Genomic DNA, 20,825 nt, shown 5'->3' on the forward strand with positions numbered 1-20,825 from the left:
TACCCAAGACTGTATAACCCCATCTCTACTAAAAATACAAAAATTAGCTGGGCGTGGCAAGCCTATAGTCCCAGCTACTCTGAAGGCTGATTCAGGACAGTGGGTTGAACCGAGAGGCAGAGGTTGCAGTGAGCTGAGATTGTGCCACTGCAGTCCAGCCTGGACAACAGAGAGAGACTGTCCCCCAGACCCCCCACCGTTAAAAAAAAAAAGAAAGAAAAAAAACCACACAAAATTCGGATTAATTTGGTTTTCTTCCCGGGTTGCCAATCAAGCTGGCAACTCCCATCTAGGCTTCAGAATGAATTAAGGGAAGGGCATACTCTATGTAGACACTGAGACAGTGAAATTAGTCACATGGCCACGTGGCGTAATGATACGTGTGTGCTGTCGAGCTTGAATGAGCCCTTCCAGGGTGCAGCGAACAGTCACTCTCCTGGCACAGGCTGTGGTCCTCTGTCCATCCCTGGCAGACCCCGTTCTTGGGTCCAGCAAACCCTTAGGAGGCTAGACACTTTCTGGATTGGGATGCAGACACGTCTGCAGCAGCTACTGCAGCACTGCCATGTCCTGGATGATGTCTGCCTGGGGACACTTGAGGCAGACATGGTCCCGGTTGCAGGCCAGCCACTGGTCTGCACATCCCCTCACTGTAGGCAGGTTGGGCACAGGGCCAGGCAGGCTGTGGAGAGGGCTGTCCGCCGGGACTCAGTACTGTCCAGCCATTCTCTGAAGGTGACTTTGCCCCCCCGGGGATCCCAGGCCATATCTGCAGACATTGGTGGTGCGCCCAGCATCTGGTGGGTCCAGGGATGCTGCAAAACACGTTGCAGTGGACAGGATGGCTCACTGCAGAGAATTCTCTGACCTGAGTGTCCATAGTGCCCAGGGTGAGAAGCCCTGGCATGGACAAAACAGGATCGCGTGACAGTCAAGTTTCCCGTGGCCTTTTGCAGGTTTCCTTCCTTTATTCCGAAGCATATTTTAAACTTTAAACTTTTATTTTGAAATAACTTTAAACCTTTACAGGAAAGTTGCAAAAATGCCAAATTGTTATGCACTATTAACATTTTGTTAATAGTCTTACTTTATTATTCTCTCTAAACTCCTACAAATGATGATGACTTTTGAGCGTTTCGAGACTAAGTTGCAGACACCGTAACCCTTTGTCACTAAATGTGAACAAGGATATTCTCTTGCGTACTCCCAGCTCAGTGATCAAAATCGGGGATTTTACACAGACGTCCTGGTGCTGTCTACTCCGCAGCCCACACTCAGATGTCACCGATTGTCCCAATAACGTTCTTGTTTTCTGGTCCATAACCCAGCCCAGGGCTGCACATTGCTCTCATGATTGTGTTTGGCTTCCTGGGTCTGGAGCAGGCCTAGGTCCTTGTCTTTTTGAGGGGTGCAGGCTAGCTACTTGTAGACTGCCTGCTTGGGCTTTTCTGCTGTTTGTCCAGTTTGACTGAGGCTGTGCCTTTTCCCAGAGTGAGGCTGTGTTCTTCTCCCTGCGTTCTGCCTGGTGGCTCAGTCTCTGCGTCCTGGGGATATTGACTTGATTAAGGGCGTGTCTGCCAGGACTCCTCAGGTGAAGCTGGGTTTTTCCCCCAATTAATACGTTTCTTGGCCAGGCGCAGAAGCTCACGCCTGTAATCCCAGCACTTTCGGAGGCCGAGGTGGGTGGATCACCTGAGGTCAGAAGTTCGAGACCAGCCTGGGCAACATAGTGAGACCCCCCCCCATCTCTACTAAAAATACAAGAATTAGCTGGGTGTGGTGGCACACACATGCCTGTAATCCCAGCTACTCGGGAGGCTGAGATAGGATAACTGCTTGAGCCAGGGAGGCAGAGGCTGTAGTGAGCCAAGATCACTCCACTACATTCCAGCCTGGACGATAGAGCAAGACTCCATTAAAAAAAAAAAAAAAAAAAAGGTTTCAGCCAGGTGTGATGGCTCACACCTATAATCCCAACACTTTGGGAGGCCGAGATAGGCAGATCACGAGGTCAGGAGTTCGAGACCAGCCTGACTGACATGGTGAAACCCTGTCTCTACTAAAAAATACAAAAATTAGCCAGGTGTGATGGTGGGTGCCTGTAATCCCAGTTACTCAGGAGGCTGAGGCAGGAGAATCGCTTGAACCTGGGAGGCGGAGGTTGCAGTGAGCTGAGATGGCGCCATTGCACTTCAGCCTGGAAAATAGCGAGAGTCCGTCAAAAGAAAGAAAGAGAGAGAGAGAGAGAGGGAGGGAGGAAGGAAGGAAGGAAGGAAGGGAGGAAGGAAGAATAAAAACAAGTTTCTTGTAGGGAGATACTTGGAGATTATGTCAATATGTTGCTGGAAACAGTCGCTTTTATGAAGATTTGGGTTTATCTCACCCTGTTGTATCCCAGGCATTTTTGAGCTCATCTGAGCTGGAAGCCATTCTGTTCTGGGCCCTGAGCCGGGTGAGGGTGGTTGAGACCCTCAAGTTGCTGGCAGGTGGGTGGGGAAGCTGGTGGACAGGATGACAGCGGCAGTAGGCCCTCACAGGCTGCCCAATGGGCATCGTCAGGGGGAGGCAGAGGCAAAGTGGCCCGGGCAGGAGGACCTGAGTGGGGACCACAGAGGTGACAGGGTGGCAGCATTCAGCACACGTGTCTGGGGTTCGGGTACCAGACGGAGACATGGCAGCAAGGAGGTGCTGCAGGGTGGGAGGCAGGCACGGGGAGCCAGTGAGCAGTGCTGGGCACGGGTGGGGTGCAAGGGTCTCAGCACCCGACTGGAACACTGGTGCGTTTATGTCGAGTGCGATCTGCAGGAGGACTCCCCAGCGGCTTCTAGGCATGAGGACGGGCCCTGGCCCGATTCCCAGTGGGGAGAGTTGGGCGAAGCTCTGCCTGATTTCTCAGCAGAGGGGTCAAGGGAGCCCTGCATAGGCCCACGGGTGGGTGGGGAGTAGGGAGAACCCACTCTTGAGAGGAGACAGTCCCGTCCAGGCATTTATTTTCTCCACCGAGGATGCATGTAAGAGAGCCAGCTCTGGGCCAAGGGCCATAGCCTGGGGTTCCAGTCCTTGCTCCATTGGTCAGTCTCTCCGAGCCTCAGTTTCCCCCATTGTAAAGTGTGGTCTGTGCCAGCCATGTCTTGAAGGGCAGTCAGTTCCGGGCAGCCAGTTCCAGGCAGCCTCCTGGGGCTGTGGTGGCCAGAAGCTGTGGCGGGGCCGGCGTCCACACACGTGTCCTTGGGGTGCCCCATGCTCCCTCTGTCCCCACAGAAGCAGGAGGTGTGTGGAAACCTGACGCTGCAGCACCACATGCTGGAGCCCGTGCAGAGGGTCCCCCGGTACGAGCTGCTGCTCAAGGACTATCTGAAGAGGCTCCCGGAGGACGCCCCAGACCGGAAGGACGCGGAGAGTAAGCTGGGGCCAAGGGCTCCCAGGAGGGCACAGGGGCACCTGCCAAGAACTGTGGGAGTGGGGAGAGAGGGGGAGAGAGAGTCGTGGGGTCGTGGGGGTAGGGGAGAGAGAAACAGAGAGACCAGAGGGAAAGAGACAGAGATGGGAGGGAGAGAGATGGAGACAGAGAGAGAGATAAGGAGACATTGGGGAAAGAGAGGGAGAGGGAGGGAGAAACAGAGGGGAGGAGAGAGAGACACACAGACAGAGGAAGGAGAGAGAGAGAAAGAGAGAGAAAAAGTGAGACCCCTAACAGCCCAGGAAGGGACTTAGTATCTTTGAGGGCAGAGAAAAATCTCCCCTGCTTGAAGTATGCGGGTAAACATTGGTCTAGGGAAGGTGCTACTAAATGCTGGCCCCGTTCAGAGCTTAGGCCCCAGAAATGGGCCTTATGGGGCTGGTGGGGGCTGCTCCTGGTCCAGTCACTGCCTGGTGTGGCTGGCAGGTAGCCCGGGCAGGCGTCTGCAGGATTGTGGGAGCCCCCTGCCTGGTATTGGCCTCAGCAGAAGGGATGTGTCTGCAGGGTCAGAGGCAGGGTCACCCCCTTCCTCTGGGCCAGTCCTCTAGAGTAGCCCAGGCACCATAGGAAAGGCCGACAGCAGAGACAGATCCTCTCTCTGGAGGCAGCTGCCCTGGAGCCCCTCAGGCAAGCAAAAATGGAGCCACCGTGGCCCCAGGCTGAACCCAGTCTTCCTCCTGCAGGGTCCTTGGAGCTCATCTCCACAGCCGCCAACCACTCTAATGCTGCCATTCGGAAAGTGGTGAGTGTGGGGCTCCGGCGGGGACCAGCAGGGTGGTGAGCAACAGTGAGGGCCGGGGGCCCTTGTGGGCCAGCCCTTCGCCCCCATCCTTCGGGGGGCTCCACGAGTGACTCCTTTACTCCTCTACTCCCGTCCCCAGGGGGGTGAGCTGGACAGCCCCGCCCCTTGCTATGATAGATCTGTGTCCGTGGTGAGTTATTTAACGCTCTATGCCTTAGTTTCCCCATCTATAAAATGGGAGCCCTGACAGCCTGTCTCATTGGGCATCTGTGGAGACTAAAAGAATCACTCTGGCCGGGCGCGGTGGCTCACACCTGTAATCCCAGCACTTTGGGAGGCCGAGGCGGGCGGATCACGAGGTCAGGAGATCGAGACCATCCTGGCTAACATGGTGAAACCCCGTCTCTCCTAAAAATACAAAAAATTGGGCATGGTGGCGGGCACCTGTAGTCCCAGCTGCTCGGGTGGTTGAGGCAGGAGAATGGCATGAACCCGGGAGGCGGAGCTTGCAGTGAGCCGAGATCCCACCACTGCACTCCAGCCTGGGCGACAGAGCCAGACTCCATCTCAAAAAAAAAAAAAGAAAGAAAGAAAGAAAGAAAAAAAAAAAAAGAATAAACAAAAACCAGGAAAAAAAAAAAAAAGGAATTTCCTTTGTTTTCTAAGTATCCATTATGTTCCAGGTACTTCCCCTAGGCAGTTTCATTTAATTATCCAAATCCGGGTCTTTTCTCCCAAAACTCACACACCTCTCAGAGAATGGCTGTTTCATGACCCCTAAAACGCTAAAGACAGTGAGAGCTGCAACATATCCAGGGTCAGCCCCAAGTCCTGCCCCACAAAGCGGTCTCCGGCCTGCCCCAGACAGTGTCGGCCACGTGGGTACCATGGAACTCAGCCCTAGATGGCCTGAGCCCATGGCAACTTTTGTGTTCAAAAGCCTCAGCAAGGCCAGGCAGGGTGGCTCACGGCTGTACTCCCAGCACTTTGGGAGGCCGAGGCGGGCAAATCACTTGAGGTCAGGAGTTCGAGACCAGCCTGGCCAACATGGTGAAACCCATCTCTACTAAAAATACAAAAATTAGGCGTGGTGGCGCGCACCTGTAAGCCACTGGGTGTGGGGGAGCACTCCACATAGAATGCTCAGAACAGGACCTGGTGCAGGAAGTGTCAGTGCTCAGTGTTACTGTCATTCATTCACTAACTAAAGGTGCATTAGTCCCTTCATGGACTGGCTCTGTGCTCACCCAGCCCCCTAGGACATGACAGGTGCACACCCAGCCCTCCTACTGCACACCAGGTGCTTGCCCAGCCCTCCCAGTACATGCCAGGTGCATACAGTTCTCCACTATTAGACACCAGCTGCACACGCAGCCCCCCAGTACGTACCAGGTTCACACCCAGCCCCCGGTACACACCAGCTGCACACCCAGCCCCCAGTAATGGGCAGGTGCATAGCCAGCTCCCCTGTGTATATACCAGGTACCTGCCCATTCCCCCAGTTCTCAAAAGACCCTCACCCCTACCCTGGTCTGCTCCTCTAAGCTCTCTGCTGCTGGCTCCTCTAGTGCCTCCCACACCCTGTGCCCACTTGCACCTACCTGCATTGGTGCCGGAGACAGAAGGGTCAGCCAAACCCACCTGCCTCCAGGGTATACAGGCTGAGATCACTCAGGTCCAAGGACGGGGCTTCTGAGGCACGGCAGGTCCAGACTCGGACACGTGACTGTTGTCGAGGTTGCTGCAGGCTCAGCTCTGCCTTCCGCTGCACTGGCATCCGGCTCAAAGCTGGGCCATGAGCTTTGACCTCGTCCCATCGCACTTCTGGGTGCTGGTTACCCACGTGACCACCCCAGCAGTCACCATGGCCAGGGAAAGGTGACATATGGATTGTCCGAGTCTGGGTCTCAGACACTCAACTGACCTCTCTGTGCCTCAGTTTCCTTGTCTGTAAAATGACGATAACAATGGCACTCACCTCACTAGGTGAGTTAAAACGTGTATCATATGTAGAACAGCACCTGGCTCACAGCATGGTTAGCTCTGTTGCTGTTTATCATTGTTACTATGTTCTGCATGGCGAACTCCTAGTCATCCTTCAATACTCAACTCAAACATCACTCTGATTTCCCTCCCACCCCTGTCAGTAGCTCATTGTCCTCTCTGGATTCTGAGCCACAGTTGCAGGGAAGGGCTCCGCGTATCTCTAGGTTACCAGCCACTTTCACAGACCTTTGGTGCCTGAGCCCCATGTCTCTTGCAGGAGAAAATGCACAAGCTCTTGGAGGTGTACGAGCAGCTGGGTGGGGAAGAGGACATTGTCAACCCGGCCAATGAGCTGATCAAGGAGGGCCAAATCCAGAAGCTGTCAGCCAAGAACGGCACCGCCCAGGACCGCCACCTCTTCCTGGTGAGCCTGGCTCCTGCCAGCCCAGCCGCAGAGCCTCCCTTGCCATTTGTCTCAAGCCCAGGGCAGTGCCAGCAGGGCTCTGGCTGCCCAAGGACATGGCTCTTCTGTGGCCTCTCCTACTGGGACTCTGGCTCCCTCTCAGACCCTCAGCATCCCTTCCCTAGCCACAGGGAGCCTCGCTTCTCCACATCCAGACACCAGACTTTTGCCAGCGGCTTCTCCCCATTTGCTGCAAATATCTCATTTTTAAATCCCTCACAGCCAATACCTCTTTCCTCCCCAGAATTGAGCAGACTCCAGCTTGTAGCAACCAGGAGAGCACAGAGAACTGTAGCAGCAAATCATGTTTTCAACTATTCCTAAGCCAAACCCTGGCCGGGAGGGAGGGGAAGGCGGGATGGAAGTGTAATTCGAGACCCACCCCGGGTGCGTGGCGCAGTAGAAACAGATATGGTTCTTCTTTCCTCCTCTATTTTCCTCCAGCTTCTAATTCTCCTTAAATAAACAATTATTTCTTTGAAAGTTTTTTTTTAAGTTTTTAAAAATTATGTTAACTAAAACTCATTTTTGCTTTACAATTCTGAGTTTTGACTAATACAGTTGTGACCACAATCAAGTTACAGAACAGTTTTTTGGTTTTTTTTTTTTTTTTTTTTAAGACACAGTCTCGCTCTGTCTCCCAGGCTGGAGTGCAGTGGCTCAATCTCGGCTCACTGTAACCTCCACCTCCCGGGTTTAAGCAATCGTCCTGCCTCAGCCTCCCGAGTAGCTGGGATTACAGGCACGTGCCACCACACCCGGCTAATTTTTGTATTTTTAGTAGACACAGGGTTCACCATGTTGGCCAGGCTGCTCTCGAACTCCTGACCTCAGGTGATCCACCCACCCAAAGTGCTGGGATTACAGGTGTGAGCCACTGCGCCTGGCCAAGTTACAGAACAGTTTGATCACTGGCCCCCTCCCACCAAAATTCCCTTGTCCCACCCCTTTGTGGGCAAGTGCTCCCCTGCCCTGGCAACCATGGATCTCTTCTTTGTTGCTAGAATTTTGCCTTTCCTGAATGTCACATCAATGCCATGAGATGAGTCTGGCTCCTTTAGCTCCCCATGTGGGTTTGAGAGATTCATCCGTTTTGGTGAATGTATCAGTAGCTCATTCAAAAGTTTTGGTTTGGCTGGATGTGGTGGCTCACGCCTGTAATCCCAGCACTTTGGGAGGCTGAGGTGGGCGGATCACCTGAGGTCAGGAGTTCGAGACCAGCCTGGCCAACATAGTGAAACCCCATCTCTACTAAAAATATAAAAATTAGCCAGGCGTGGTAGCACCTGCCTGTAATTCCAGCTACTCGGAAGGCTGAGGCAGGAAAAGCTCTTAAATACGGGAGGTGGAGGTTGCAGTGAGCCAAGATTGTGCCATTGCACTTCAGCCTGGGCAACAAGAGCAAGACTCCGTCTCAAAAAAAAAAAAAAAAAAAAAAAAAAAAGTTTTTTTGATTATACAATTAGCTCATATTCATGGTTTAAAAATTTAAAAATAGAAATGAACAAAAATAAAGCTAGTGACTAGAGTCTCCTCACTCAAAGATGTAACCGTAGTTAAAATTACTGCACATATCTTTTAAAAATATTTTTCACTTTATAACATTAAAAAAAATGAAAAGATCTCATGAAGCTCACTGGGGCTCTTGGGGGTGGCCTGCGGGCAGCTCCCGTTCCTCACCTGTGCCATCCCTCTTGCAGTTCAACAGCATGATCCTTTACTGCGTGCCCAAGCTACGGCTCATGGGCCAGAAGTTCAGCGTCCGGGAGAAGATGGACATCTCAGGCCTCCAGGTGGGTGAGCTCCTCCATCTCAAACCTGTCCCCCTGGAAGGGGCACTGAGCAGGGCTGGGAACACCGGGCTCTGGCTGCTGAGACACTCACCTCTGTGCAGCCTGGCACCCCTGCCTGCTTTTCCAAGCCACAGACCCCATCTGTGACCAAGGCATCGTCTCAGTCCTGGTGCCCCAGGCCGGAAGGGCAGGATTCCATCCCTCTCTGCTTCGCCCACCTGCCACGTTGCTGCCAACTCCCCTTTCTGCAGAGCCTTGGAGGATGCAGGGGGCAGTAGGGATGGCACCAGGACCTGGACCGAACGCTGTCACCTCTAAGACTGGGACTCGGGGCCCTATTTACAAACAAAAACATGAAGCCCAGGGTTGCAGGGAGAAATCCTGGCTGGGGCAAGGGCCTGCTTCCCTTCCCTGGTTCCTGGGTCCCGAGCTCTTTCCTGTCCTCCTGCACCAGAGCTGGGGGAGGGTTCCAGGCAGATCTGTAGCATGGTCCAGAATGACTTTTTTTTTTTTGAGACGGAGTCTCGCTCTGTCGCCTAGGCTGGAGTGCAATGGCGTGATCTTGGCTCACTGCAATCTCCACCTCCTGGGTTCAAGGGATTCTCCTGCCTCACCCTCCCGAGCAGCTCCAATTACAGGTGCACGCCACCATGCCCAACTAATTTTTGTATTTTTAGTAGAGACGGGATTTCGCCATGTTTGCCAGGCTGGTCTCGAACTCCTGACCTTGTGATCCACCCACCTCAACCTCCCAAAGTGCTGGGATTACAGGCGTGAGCCACCGCGCCCAGCCTAGTTAGTCATTATTTTTAATGGTAGTTCTTAACCTGGAGTACAATGGCGTGATCTCGGCTCACTGCAATCTCCACCTCCTGGGTTCAAGGGATTCTCCTGCCTCACCCTCCCGAGTAGTTGTGATTATAGGTGCATGCCACCATGCCCAGCCAATTTTTGTATTTTTAGTAGAGACAGGGTTTCACCATGTTGGTCAGGCTGTTCTCAAACTCTTGACCTCATGATCCACCCGCCTCAGCCTCCCAAAGTGCTGGGATTACAGGCGTCAGCCACCATGCCCCGCCATGACTGATTTTTTATAGAGAAACACTAGAAAAGTGGTTTCTTGTAACTACTGTAAAAAGCCAGGCATGTAGTTTTAGTGGCTCACGCCTACAATCCTAGCACTTTGGGAGGCTGAGGCAGGAGGATCACTTGAACCCAGTTCAGGACCAGCCTTGGCAATGTAGTAAAACTGTGTCTCTATAAAAAATAAAAAATTAGCCAGGCATGGTGGTGCACATCTCTATTTCCAGCTACTTGGGAGGCTGAGGTGGGAGGATTGCTTGAGCCCAGGAGGTCAAGGCTGCATGATTGTGCCACTCACTGCACTCCAGCTTGGCTGACAGGGCAAGACCCTGTCTCAAAAATAACTTAAAAAAAATAATAAAACAACCTTAAAAAAAGGTATTTTCTCTAGTTAGTCTTTTATTTCTTAACCCGAATTCAGAGAATTTCAAGGTAAGAAGGGATTTTTGGTGGCATTAAGCAAATGACTACATATTTTGATTTAGCAAATGTTTTTGGAGCACCCATTCATTCAAAGCCCTCTCAACTCCCACTGCAATGAGACACGGAATAGGTGTGAGCTACCGCGCCCAGCCGTGGTCTCTGTGGTCTCATCCTGATGGAAGAGGATGGAATTTGAGGCTGTGGTTCTGTGAAGAAGTGACCCCATTTTCATTAGTTCTGGGCACGCATTGTCCTATTTACATCTCATCTCAGGGCGCACCTGCTCAGGGGCGCAGACTCTACAGGGTGGCTAAGGCCATCCTTGCTCTTCTCATCAGGTCCCTTTCCATCCTAAGGGGACGTGGCTGCTGTAGGGGGGCAGTGCCAGTGGTGCCTGTGGGGAATGGCTTGGCTTCGAGGAGGATGGATGGGGGCGACATGGGGAGGAAACCTGACAGGCTGGGTGTCGGGGGATGGATTTGGTCAGCAGAGTTCCAAGCACAGAAGATGAGCGGTCGCAGCTGTGTCTGAGCAGGGTAGGAGGCCCGCTGTTCCCGATGGACCAGCTCATGCAGCAGCCACGGTGACCTGGGCCTCTGCGCCCCTCTCCCTGAGAACTGTGGGGCTGCAGGCTCACCTCTGCTACCTCCTCGGGGAAACACTTCTAAGTCAGAAAACGTGAGGCTGGAGTTAAGGACCCGCTAAAATGACCAGCTGGGGTTTGCTTTGTTCTTTGTTCTTGCCCCTTCAGGTGCAGGATATCGTCAAGCCGAACACAGCACATACATTTATCATAACGGGAAGGAAAAGGTCCCTGGAGCTGCAGACGCGGTACGGAACGGGCTGTTTCTAGTGAATGTCTTTGACCTCATGTCTTCTTTTTCTAAACTGGATAACCTGCAATATATTTTTATTTATGTATGGCTTAAAATTTAACAGTACTCTTACCCAAACACCAGGGTGCCGTCTAGGTCCTGCTGCTTGCTGCACAGAAAGCCAATCACTGAGATGATTATTGCCAAGGAAGAAGCTTTAATTGGCCAAGGAGATAGGAACTCCGTCTCAAATCCATCTCCCTGACCAGCTAAAACTAGGGACACATACAGCAGGGAAGAAATGTAACAATGTGTAAGAAAACAGGAACTGGGGGGGCAAGGAAGCAATCATGATGGATAAAGGGTCTGGGCATCTCATTGTCTGGATGTGGTGACCTGGTGAGTTTCAGTCCCTTGATGGTTTTTTTGAGAGGCCTTAAGGTTACTGAGGAAGGAACTCAGATAAAACAAATGTTAACTTTCAAGCTTGAAGACTGGAAGGGTCAATTTGTATGTTTATCGGAAAAACTATCGATAGGATGATCAGGGCCCTTTCAGCACCAAGGGAAGTTGATGAAAATTAAGCCTCTGCCCACCTCCTGTTCAGCAGGCCCAGCACATTCTTAGTCCTCTCTTGAGTATTCTTCTAGGATTTTCTTTTCTTTCTTTTTTTTTTTGAGACAGAGTTTCGCTCTTGTTGCCCAGGCTGGAGTGCAGTGGCGCAATCTCAGTTCACGGCAACCTCTGCCTCCCAGGTTTAAGTGATTCTCCTGCCTCAGCCTCCTGGGTAGCTGGGATTACAGGCGCCCGTCACCACACCTGGCTAATTTCTTGTTTGAGTGAAACCCCAGCGGGGTTTCACCATGTTGGCCAGGCTGGTCTCGCACTCTTGACCTCAAGTGATCCACCCACCGACTTGGGCTCCCAAAGTGCTGGGATTACAGGTGTTAGCCACTGCGCCTGGCCCCTTCTAGGATTTTCTATGCACATGCACCTGTATCTACGTTTTAAATCACAGATGGCTGTTTATACCTGTCCTGCATCTTGCTTTTTCACTTAATTTGTCAAGAATCATCCCATATCTGCACACCATTCCTAAAGCAACATAATTTTCCATTAATGATCATTAGCTAGTTCCCACTGACGAGGACCTGGGCTCCTCCTGAACCTGGCCATCACAAATGGTGCTGCAAGCAGTGTCCTTGTTTTTAGGTGTTTCTGCATATGTGTAGTTGTAGCCATCAGATAGATTGCTGACGTAGAATTGCTGGTCACAGGGTAGTGCATCTGTTTGAAATTTTGGTGGCTGTTGTCACACTACCCTTTAAGGTGATGTCAGGCTGTGCTCTGACTAGCCATATATGGGAGTTCTGTTCTCCCACAGCCCACCAACAGTGGGATCTTCGTAATGACCCATTATGGTCCAAGGAGGCATTGAATTACAGCCACTGCAGAGGGCTCCACGTGGCTCACCTGGCCCCACCAGGCCACAAGTGTTTTGAGGCCCTTGGGGACAATCTTCCCATCCTTGAGCTGCGTTGACAAGCCAGTGTGTGGCTCGGGTGTGCTGCAGGGCTGAGAGAGGGCTGGTCATTTAGAGTCAGTATCCAAGACTGGATTAATACAAGACTGTTTTGGTTTTATAGGACAGAGGAAGAGAAGAAAGAATGGATTCAGGTGAAGCTTCTAAACTTGTAAAGTAACCAAACGACCAAGTGATTGAGCAGTAAGGCCATTTATGTTGGGACAGAGGGTGGGGGCCCTGGCCTCCGGGACTGCTGGCCCTGTGCTGCACCCTGCAGGGATGCAGTGACCACACTGTGCCTTCATAAGCACCTTCAGATGTCACAGGCCTTTCAACCCATTCATTTGTTTGAGAGCCCCCAAATAAACATGAACAGGCCTGGTGGAGTCACAGGCCAGGTTCCCCGCTCAGGGTGGATCTCCTCAATCTGGACAGCTCGAAGGGGAGACCACATCATTGGTAGCAGGGAAAGGAGATGGCCAGTGGCCTGGGCATTGTTCCGGGAACGCCAGGGCCCGTCCTCGGGACAGAGGCAGGCGTATCCTTCCTGCGGGTAGCGTCCTCCCACACCCCTTGATGGTCCTCCCTGTTGTGTTGCTGTGTCCAGATCATCCAGGCCACCATTGAGAAGCACAAGCAGAACAGTGAGACCTTCAAGGCTTTCGGTGGCGCCTTCAGCCAGGATGAGGACCCCAGCCTCTCTCCAGACGTGCCTGTGAGTCAGTGGCCCGGGGTGCAGAGGGGCCTCCAGGGGACAGGCTGCCTGCGGAGAGCAGAAGGCGCTGGCGTCTGGGTGGACAGCCCAACCTCCAGGCTTTCCTCCTGCTGTACCAGGGACCAGGACAGCGGGCGCTCCCTTGCGTTAAAAGAAAAACTTCAGACAAATTAAATGTAACAATTTAATTGAGCAAACAACTATTCGTGGATGGGACAGCACCTGCCCCCTACAACCCTTGAGACCAGAATAGGTCCAGAGAGCCTCCTCTGCTGCTGTGTGGTCGGAGAGGATGTATGGACAGAAAAGGGAAAGTGAAGCCCAGAAGCAGCTGGGTTGGTTACAGCTCCGCGTTTGCCGTGTTTGACGTGGTTTGAAGCGTCGGCCACCTTTCCATGGCAGCTTTAGACTGAACTTAATTTCACCCCTACCCACCCTCCACTAAGTGCCCGCTGCAGCCTGCTGGGCCCCAGGCCCGTGGTCAGTGCCCAGGTGGGCGGGAAAGCAGGATGTGGCCGTGGAGGAAGTGCTCCCGCGTGACCTGTTTGGTTGTCTGGTGCCTTCTGCACAGCATCCTATGCACTAAGGAATGTTACATCATCCCCATGGAAACTGAGTCTCAGAGAAGCTCGGTGACATGGGTTGTGGACCCGGCGTCACAGGGCTGTGGTACACTGCCCACATACCACTCTGGCCCAGGACGACCCATGACTGCAGACACCTTTCTGTGACTGTATTTTCCCCCCAGTGCCCCCATGCCCTGGGAGATGGTGGCTCAGAGCCCCTTGGGGGAAGCAGTAGGAGCATCTCACTCCCCATCCTCATGTGGAGCTGCCCCAAGGGCCCAGGGGGATTTCATGTGGAGACTTAGGCTGGGAAAGAGGCAGGGCTACAGGGTCCTTGCCCAGAAGCCTGGCCAGGGAGTCAGGGCTGCAGCCCCAGGACCAAGCCTCGGCCATTTCTCCCCGCAGGGCTTCCCTGGAGTCAGGGAGAGAGGATTGGGTGAGGAGGCTGATGTCTGCCCACTGCAAGGAAGGCCCTGGAGCCACTGGCCCTGGACAAGGCATAGGGGTTGGAACTGTAGCAAGGACACATCCGGGGAGGCACCCAGGAGAGACGCTGCCCTGAGCCCTATGCCAGGCCCTCTGCTCCAGCCTTCACGGGGGTACCGGGCATGACTCAGAGTTAGGGTGCCCCAACTCTCGCCGCCTGACCCAGACCCCGCAGGCCCGAATCCCAACTCCAGGCTGGCTCTGCCCTCTGTACCACCTCCATGGGTCTGCCTGGCACAGCCCACCTCCCCCATATCCACTTCATATTTGTATCAAGTCCACTAGGTTTTTTCTGCTTTCTGCATTCACTTTGTAAGAACTTTGCATCATCCAGAAAGGAAGAGTCCTGGGACTGCCTTGAGTGGAGGTGACCTGGGAATGTGAGACACTGAGCCTGGCTGTCCTTAAAGCTGGCCAAGCCCTTTCTATCCAGAGGCTGAGCCCAGAGCCTCACTCTGCTGAGAAAGTGGGGGCTGCAGAGACTCTCCACAAAGAGCCCTGGAGGATGAGAGAGAACCCAAAGGGACCCTCCTCACTTGGTGACTTGGTGTGAATTAGAGCCCCTGATCAGGGTGGGCCAAAGGGAGGCGTCACCCACCAGCCACCCACCACACTGGCAGATGCTCCTAGGAGAGGCCTCCAGCTCAGGCCAGGCCCAGGGAGGAAGCAGCTTCCCCAAAGGCACAGCAAATCCTAGGCCTGGGAATTCCTGCTCCTGAGCCTGCCCTCAATGCACGGGGGTGCTGGGGGCTTCAGGAACTGTCCCGGCTGCACAGGGGCTGCGTGGCCCTGGAATCTCCTCTCACTCGGCCTCTGTGTCCCTTCCAGATCACGAGCACCAGCCCTCTGGAGTCTGTGGTGACCACCGAAGGCGGTTCAGGTGCAGCAGGGGTAAGTGCCATATGCTCAGCGGTCAGCAGGGGTGAGAGGCGGAGCAGGGGGTCAGACCAGGATGACCTGTAGGGAAGATGGAGAGGGAGGGTCAGACCGGGGCCTCCTGGAGGCTGAGGACTGAGGGGCCAGCCTGTCCTGCTCACTGTGCCTGGGGGCCTGGGTGTGTGGAGGTAAAGCCATGTCTGAGTCCAGGCTCTGATGACTTGTGTGGTCACTGCAGAGGACTCTGTGAGGCAGGCACGCGGAGGCCTGTCAATGTGGGGATGTCCATTACCTAGTTGGAGGTGGTCACACAGCTGGGCACACATGTGAGAATCCTCTGAGCTCCAGGTGAACATTTCTGCTCTTAACATGTGTGAATCGTCCCATAAAGCGTGTATTGACAGTGCAAGGTCCTCAGGAGGCTCAGTAACACAGAGGACTGCTTAGTCCTTCACCCCAAGCTGCGGCCAGGGAGGCCTGAGCCTCCCTGCCTCTCCCCGTCTGTGTTCTCTTGTGCCTTATGGCAGCCAGCCCACAAGGGTGCTGCTCCGGCCAGGCAGGCTGTGTCCACGCACCCGCCTGCCAGGGGATGTGCTGTAGGAACTGGGATGAGGCCTGCCTCCTCCATTTAATCCGGGAAGTTAAAGAGGATGAGGGCCAAGAGCATCTGTACCTGGAGCCATCATCATTGGCGCCCAGGCCTGGCACTCACCGATGCTGACAGCAACATCACCCTGGAGCACCCCATGTGGCTGCTGCACCCAGATGCGGGAGGGCGATTCTCCAGGCGCTGCGCCTCCCCCTATGCTGTGCAGGCTCAGAAATGACGTGGCCCCAGATGGCTGCCCTAGCCCCACCCCAGACAGGGATCTGTCCAAGTGGGCTGGCCGCTGGCTGCCGCCTCCCATGACCTGAACTTTACCAGGCCCCACCCATCGTGATCTGGGCTGGCCCGGCGTTGGGAAACCATGAAGAAACTCAGGAGGCCTCGGGAAGGATGTAGTGCTTCAGAGGCACAATGGAGTGCGCAGGCGTGGGGGGACTTCCAAATACATCCCAACAGGCAAGAGGAGAGACCCCCAGATTCACAAAGCACAGCCACCTGGCCTCTGCAGAGCAGACAGGCACCCTGCAGGGACAGCTTATTAACACTAAAATGAGGAAGTCTGACAGCCTGCGGGGAAGTGGTCCCCTGGCCTCCTAGGAGAAAATCTCCTCTCACTTGTCTGTCCTTCTGTCTGGCCTCACCCTGCTTCCTGGCCACCCTCCCTGGAGATGCCCTGGGCTCCCCTTGCCCTGCCAGGCCCCAGGGATTTGACATCTGCTGTTTGCTCTGTCCAAGTCTATGAAGCCCCGTAGCCTGCCCCAGGGGTCCCTGATAAAAATGTCTCAGTGACAGGAGTCTGCCCATCAGCAACTTGTTTTTTTTTGAGACGGCGTCTCATTCTGTTGCCCAGGCTGGAGTGCAGTGGCGTGATCTCAGCTCACTTCAAGCTCTGCCTCCCGGCTTTACACACCATTCTCCTGCCTCAGCCTCCTGTAGTAGCTGGGACTACAGGCGCCTGCCACCACGCCCGGCTAATTTTTTGTATATATATATATTTTTTTTCAGTAGAGATGGGGTTTCACCGTGTTAGCCAGGCTGGTCTCGATCTCCTGACCTCGTAATCTGCCCTCCTTGGCCTCCCAAAGTGCTGGGATTACAGGTGTGAGCCACTGCACCCAGCCTTTTTTTTTTTTTTTGAGACGAAGTGTCGCTGTGTCACCCAGGCTGGAGTGCAGTGGCACAATCTCGGCTCACTGCAACCTCCACTTCCCAGGTCCAAGCAATCCTCCTGCCTCAGCTCCCGAGTAGCTGGGACTACAGGCGCCGCCACCACACCCAGCTAATTTTTTATATTTTTAGTAGAGACGGGGTTTCACCATGTTGGCCAGGATGGTCTCAATCTCTTGACCTCATGATCTGCCCACCTCAGCTGGGATTACAGGCGAGAGCCACCATGCCTGGCCTATGACGGGAATCCGCCCATCAGCAACTTTTCGTATCGCCAGCAGTAAGTGAGAGGCTGGCTGTGCCCCAGACTCACAGAGCTCTTCAGTCCCTTTTCTGGAGCAGTAAGGAAAGTTATGAAAAGCAATGTGTCCTCATGGTGTGAGTGCAGCCACAGAAGCGTGAGCTGCCCACCGTGGACACACAATCTCAGGGTCACAGTGGGGACGTGACAGCCCACACCCGTGTGTATGAGGCACTGCCTGATCAGCCCCACTGCCTGGCATCCCACAGCCAGGGCAGGCATCCCTGACAGTTTCCATGGTGACGTCCTGGCACAGAGCACTGCCTCCCACACATACAGCTCACGTAAGGAGTGAGCTAGGCTGGCCTCCACTCGATGACCCTCCATGTCCAGCCCCAGGCCCTGGGCCAGGCTTATGGAGGCATCCGTGGTCACAGTCCCGCCGCAGAGGCATCAAGACTCAGTGAGAGCCACCTGTCCTTTGTGAGTGCGTCTGTCCTGTGTGTGAGCCCACAGGCCCTGGAGAGGCACCTTCAGTGTCTTGGGGAGGCAAGGAAGCAGAAGTGGGTGGAGGCCACGTGCTGAGGGAGGCCCTGGGTGGGCAGGACCTGGGTGGGCTGTAGAAACAGCAGGAGCCCGGGCCTGGCTGAGGGGATCCACACAGGGTGTCTGAGTGTGGTCCTGGGGAGTCGAACCCCGGGTTGGTGCCTGGACAGGAGAATGTTCTAGCTGGAAGAACCTGCAAGGCCATGGTTTAAAATGTTTTCACTTGTGGGAAGACACAGCTTGGAGATGGCCTTGGAGCAGGGCTTTGAGGCGCTGCTGGCCACACAGGCAATGCCCCTATTGGTCCCCTGCTTCCATCACAGGCGAGAAGGCAACTGGGGCTCGGGGCCTCAGTCAGTGTCCGGGCATCTACTGGACCAGGCTGTGGCCAGCAGACCCGCTGTGCCTCCATGGGTGCGCCCAGCTGGGTGGACAGTGCCGCCTGCCCCACTCCCTGTACTTCCCCTGGCTCAGGGCCCAGCTGCCTCAGGTTTGCAGCAGCCCAGGGAGCCAGGTGCTCAGGGCCACAATTCCAGTTCCAGTCTCTTGTCTCTGTCCCTTACCCACACCAAGCCAGGGCTGGGCCCACGACAGACCACCGAACAACAGACCTCGGCTCCAGCCCAGGGCCCCACGGCGTCCCTACCCCCAGTGGATGTGGCCTGACCTGGCCGTGTGTTCCTCACTGGTGGCTTCCTGTGAGCAAAAACAGCAGAGTTGAGACTGTGGTGGGAGCTGGGACAGCTCAGTGTCAGCGTCGAGCTGCACAGGGTGAATGTGGTGTGATGGAGGTGAGCTCAGTGTGCATTTTACAAAGCACTCAAAAGCAAGTTCATCCTCTTATCCACAACAGTGATTTTTGCTACAGTATACCAAACTTAAACTTACTTCCTGAGCCCGATTTCTTCAGTGGTATAGTCCCTGTAAGCCCCTTTCCTAAGAGAAGCTACGCCCAAGCCAGGAAGTTTTGCAAGGGGCCTTGCAGAATTCAAAGGCTTCCCTGATGGGCAAGCATCGAGTTGCTCTTAACAGAAACACAAAATGTCAGAATCCAGAAGGTCTCTTAGGGTCTCAGACCCACCGTGGGTGACACATGAACCCCTCCAAGGTGCCAGCGAGGCATCAGAGGGCACCCTCGACAGGGCAGTGCCAGGGCCTCTTCTCAGGCACTGCTCCTTCTCAGGCACTGCCCCTCCTGGGACAAGGCCGCACCCTGTGTCTACCCTCGGGGCTCCAGGGCAAGGCTGTCACGAGGGGCATGGCCTCAGGCCTCAGCCCAGCCACCCTCCTGTCGGAACAGCCCCAGGCAGTACCTGTGCCCCACAGCCCATGTCCCCTGCTGGGTCATTTCTAGTATCTGATGAAACTGACTTGTTTTCATCAGGGCCACTTACTGGGCTCCAATTCTATGTAACTCAGCTGTGCCCCCCATTCCTGGATGTGCAGCTCAATTTGCTCAAGAAAAATTGCTGGAGGGGGCAGCCCTGTTGACCCTTGGTGGAGACCACTTTCTGGGTTAACGCTGGTGTGTTTTGGGTGCTTTGGGGGTGAAGTCACTCAGTCAGATACTGAGGAAGCCACAGTTCTCCATCTTCCTGGAGAGACTTGGGCCCAGCTTTTCTGATATCCTGACATCCACAACGAAAACCGGAGCTCCCTTCTTTGGGTCAACCTGCGTGGTAACTTCATCCACAAAGGGGCATGTGCACGGCCGAGAGACCATCCCTGGCTACTCAGGTGGGCCTCTTGCCCCTCAGCCACTGGGTCATGCCTACAGATTCTGCCACACCTTGATGACGGGAGCTGGAGGGTTGGCCTCGGTGGGCTGTGGGCCTCAGCTCCATGGGAGCTGGTGCAGGGCCAGGACCCACCCCGAGTGCTCAGCTCAGCTCCATAGCTGAGAAGAATTGCCAGATAAAGGAAGCCAGTGGGACTCCCGGCACTGCCCCAGCCCTGAGCCACACTCGCTGCTTCCAGAATTGTCATCTGTCCCTTCACTGGGACCTGGTCCCCGCTGGTCTTCAGAGGCCAAGCTCTTGCTGTGCACCCAGCCCCGCAGGTACCTGTCCTCCTACATGGCTGTTCTTCGCTCCTCCAGCCCCTGCTGCCCCCTGCCCCATGGGCATGCCGTGTGCTATTCTCAGCTGCTATGCAGTGCTGCCCCTGGGTGCCGTGGCAGGGGTCCCCCTTCTGGGGTCCTCACGAGCAGGCAGTTCTGGGCTGAGGTGCACATCGGGGCCGCCCTTCCACCAATCCCAGCCTCTCTGGGTGCCCACCTGGAGAACAGGTTCTCACTACCAGGTCAGTGATGCCCATTCCCCGCCTAGTGTGCTTGGAGCCCCCACTGGGGTCTTGAGCATAAGAAAAACTGCAGAAGGAGCTGAGGCCGCCTCACCTGTGTCTTTGGCACAAGGCCCATTCATCAGAGGTGCTGGGGGCTGCAGCACAGTGAGTGAGCGTCCCTGTCACCCTCAAAGGAGCCAGCCCTGCCCTTGGGTTCCTGTGCCAAACCGGCCGGGTGCTTGGGGGACCTGCAGGTGGGCCAGTGAAGGGGGACCACAGACCAGGCCACACAGCTGGAAGTGCCTGGCCAGAATGTGCCCGGAGGCACTGGTGTCCATGTGTTTTGGCTGCCAGAACAAAATACTACCTGAGGCTGAAGTCTGAGATCAAGGTGTGGGCAGGGCTGGTTTCTCCTGAGGCCTCTCCTTGGCTTGGAGATGTCAGTTTCCTCCCTGTGTCCACACACGGTCTTCTCTCTGTCTCTGTGTCCCCATCTCTTCTTACAAAGACACCAGTAACATTGAATCAGTGCCCAACCGAAGACCTCATTTTAACTTAGTGTCTCTTTAAACACCCTGTCTCCAAATATAGTCACATTTTCAGAGATACTGGGAATTAAATTTTCAACATATGAATCCGGGGGGACACAGTTCAGCCCATCCCAGCCTCCAATGCTTATGCCCAATCTGAGCCACCCCTTTCTTGCTTCTTCACCCTCAACCAGTTCAGTTCATCTTTTTCTTTCTTTCTTTTTTTTTTTTTTATTTTTTGAGTTGGGATGTCATGTCCTCCAGGCTGGAGTGTGGTGGTGTGATCACAACTCACTGTAGCCTCAACCTCCCGGGCTCAAGTGATCCTCCCACCTAAGCCCCCCACATATCTGGGACTGCAGGCACATGCCACCACGGCGCTAATTTTTTGAATTTTTGTTGAGACACAGGGTCTCACTATGTTGCCCAGATTGGTCTCGAACTTCTGGCCTCAAGCAACCCTCCCGCCTCCCAAAGTGCTGGAATTACGTGCGCAAGCCACGGCGCCTGGCCCTTTC

The 20,825-nt window shown here is 54.5% G+C and overlaps 1 protein-coding gene across 25 annotated transcripts in view; it reads left to right on the forward strand.

Annotated features, from left to right (window-relative positions):
* The window catches only part of FGD3 (FYVE, RhoGEF and PH domain containing 3), an 88,865-nt gene that overhangs the window by 59,384 nt on the left and 8,656 nt on the right, over positions 1-20,825 (forward strand). For 17 of the 25 annotated variants that reach the window (XM_045372976.2, XM_074017866.1, XM_045372974.2 and 14 more), the window contains 8 exons: positions 3,262-3,400; positions 4,144-4,202; positions 6,466-6,612; positions 8,352-8,444; positions 10,702-10,781; positions 12,412-12,442; positions 12,898-13,005; positions 14,886-14,948. In XM_045372976.2, the coding sequence (XP_045228911.2) occupies positions 3,262-3,400; positions 4,144-4,202; positions 6,466-6,612; positions 8,352-8,444; positions 10,702-10,781; positions 12,412-12,442; positions 12,898-13,005; positions 14,886-14,948 (720 nt within the window). Of the gene's footprint in view, positions 1-3,261; positions 3,401-4,143; positions 4,203-6,465; positions 6,613-8,351; positions 8,445-10,701; positions 10,782-10,909; positions 11,179-12,411; positions 12,443-12,897; positions 13,006-14,885; positions 14,949-20,825 lie in introns of those variants that run through there. The other 8 variants (XR_012424906.1, XR_012424903.1, XR_012424908.1 and 5 more) reach the window with 2 other exon arrangements.

The sequence above is a fragment of the Macaca fascicularis genome, chromosome 15, assembly GCF_037993035.2.
Source record: "Macaca fascicularis isolate 582-1 chromosome 15, T2T-MFA8v1.1".
NCBI lineage: Eukaryota > Metazoa > Chordata > Mammalia > Primates > Cercopithecidae > Macaca > Macaca fascicularis.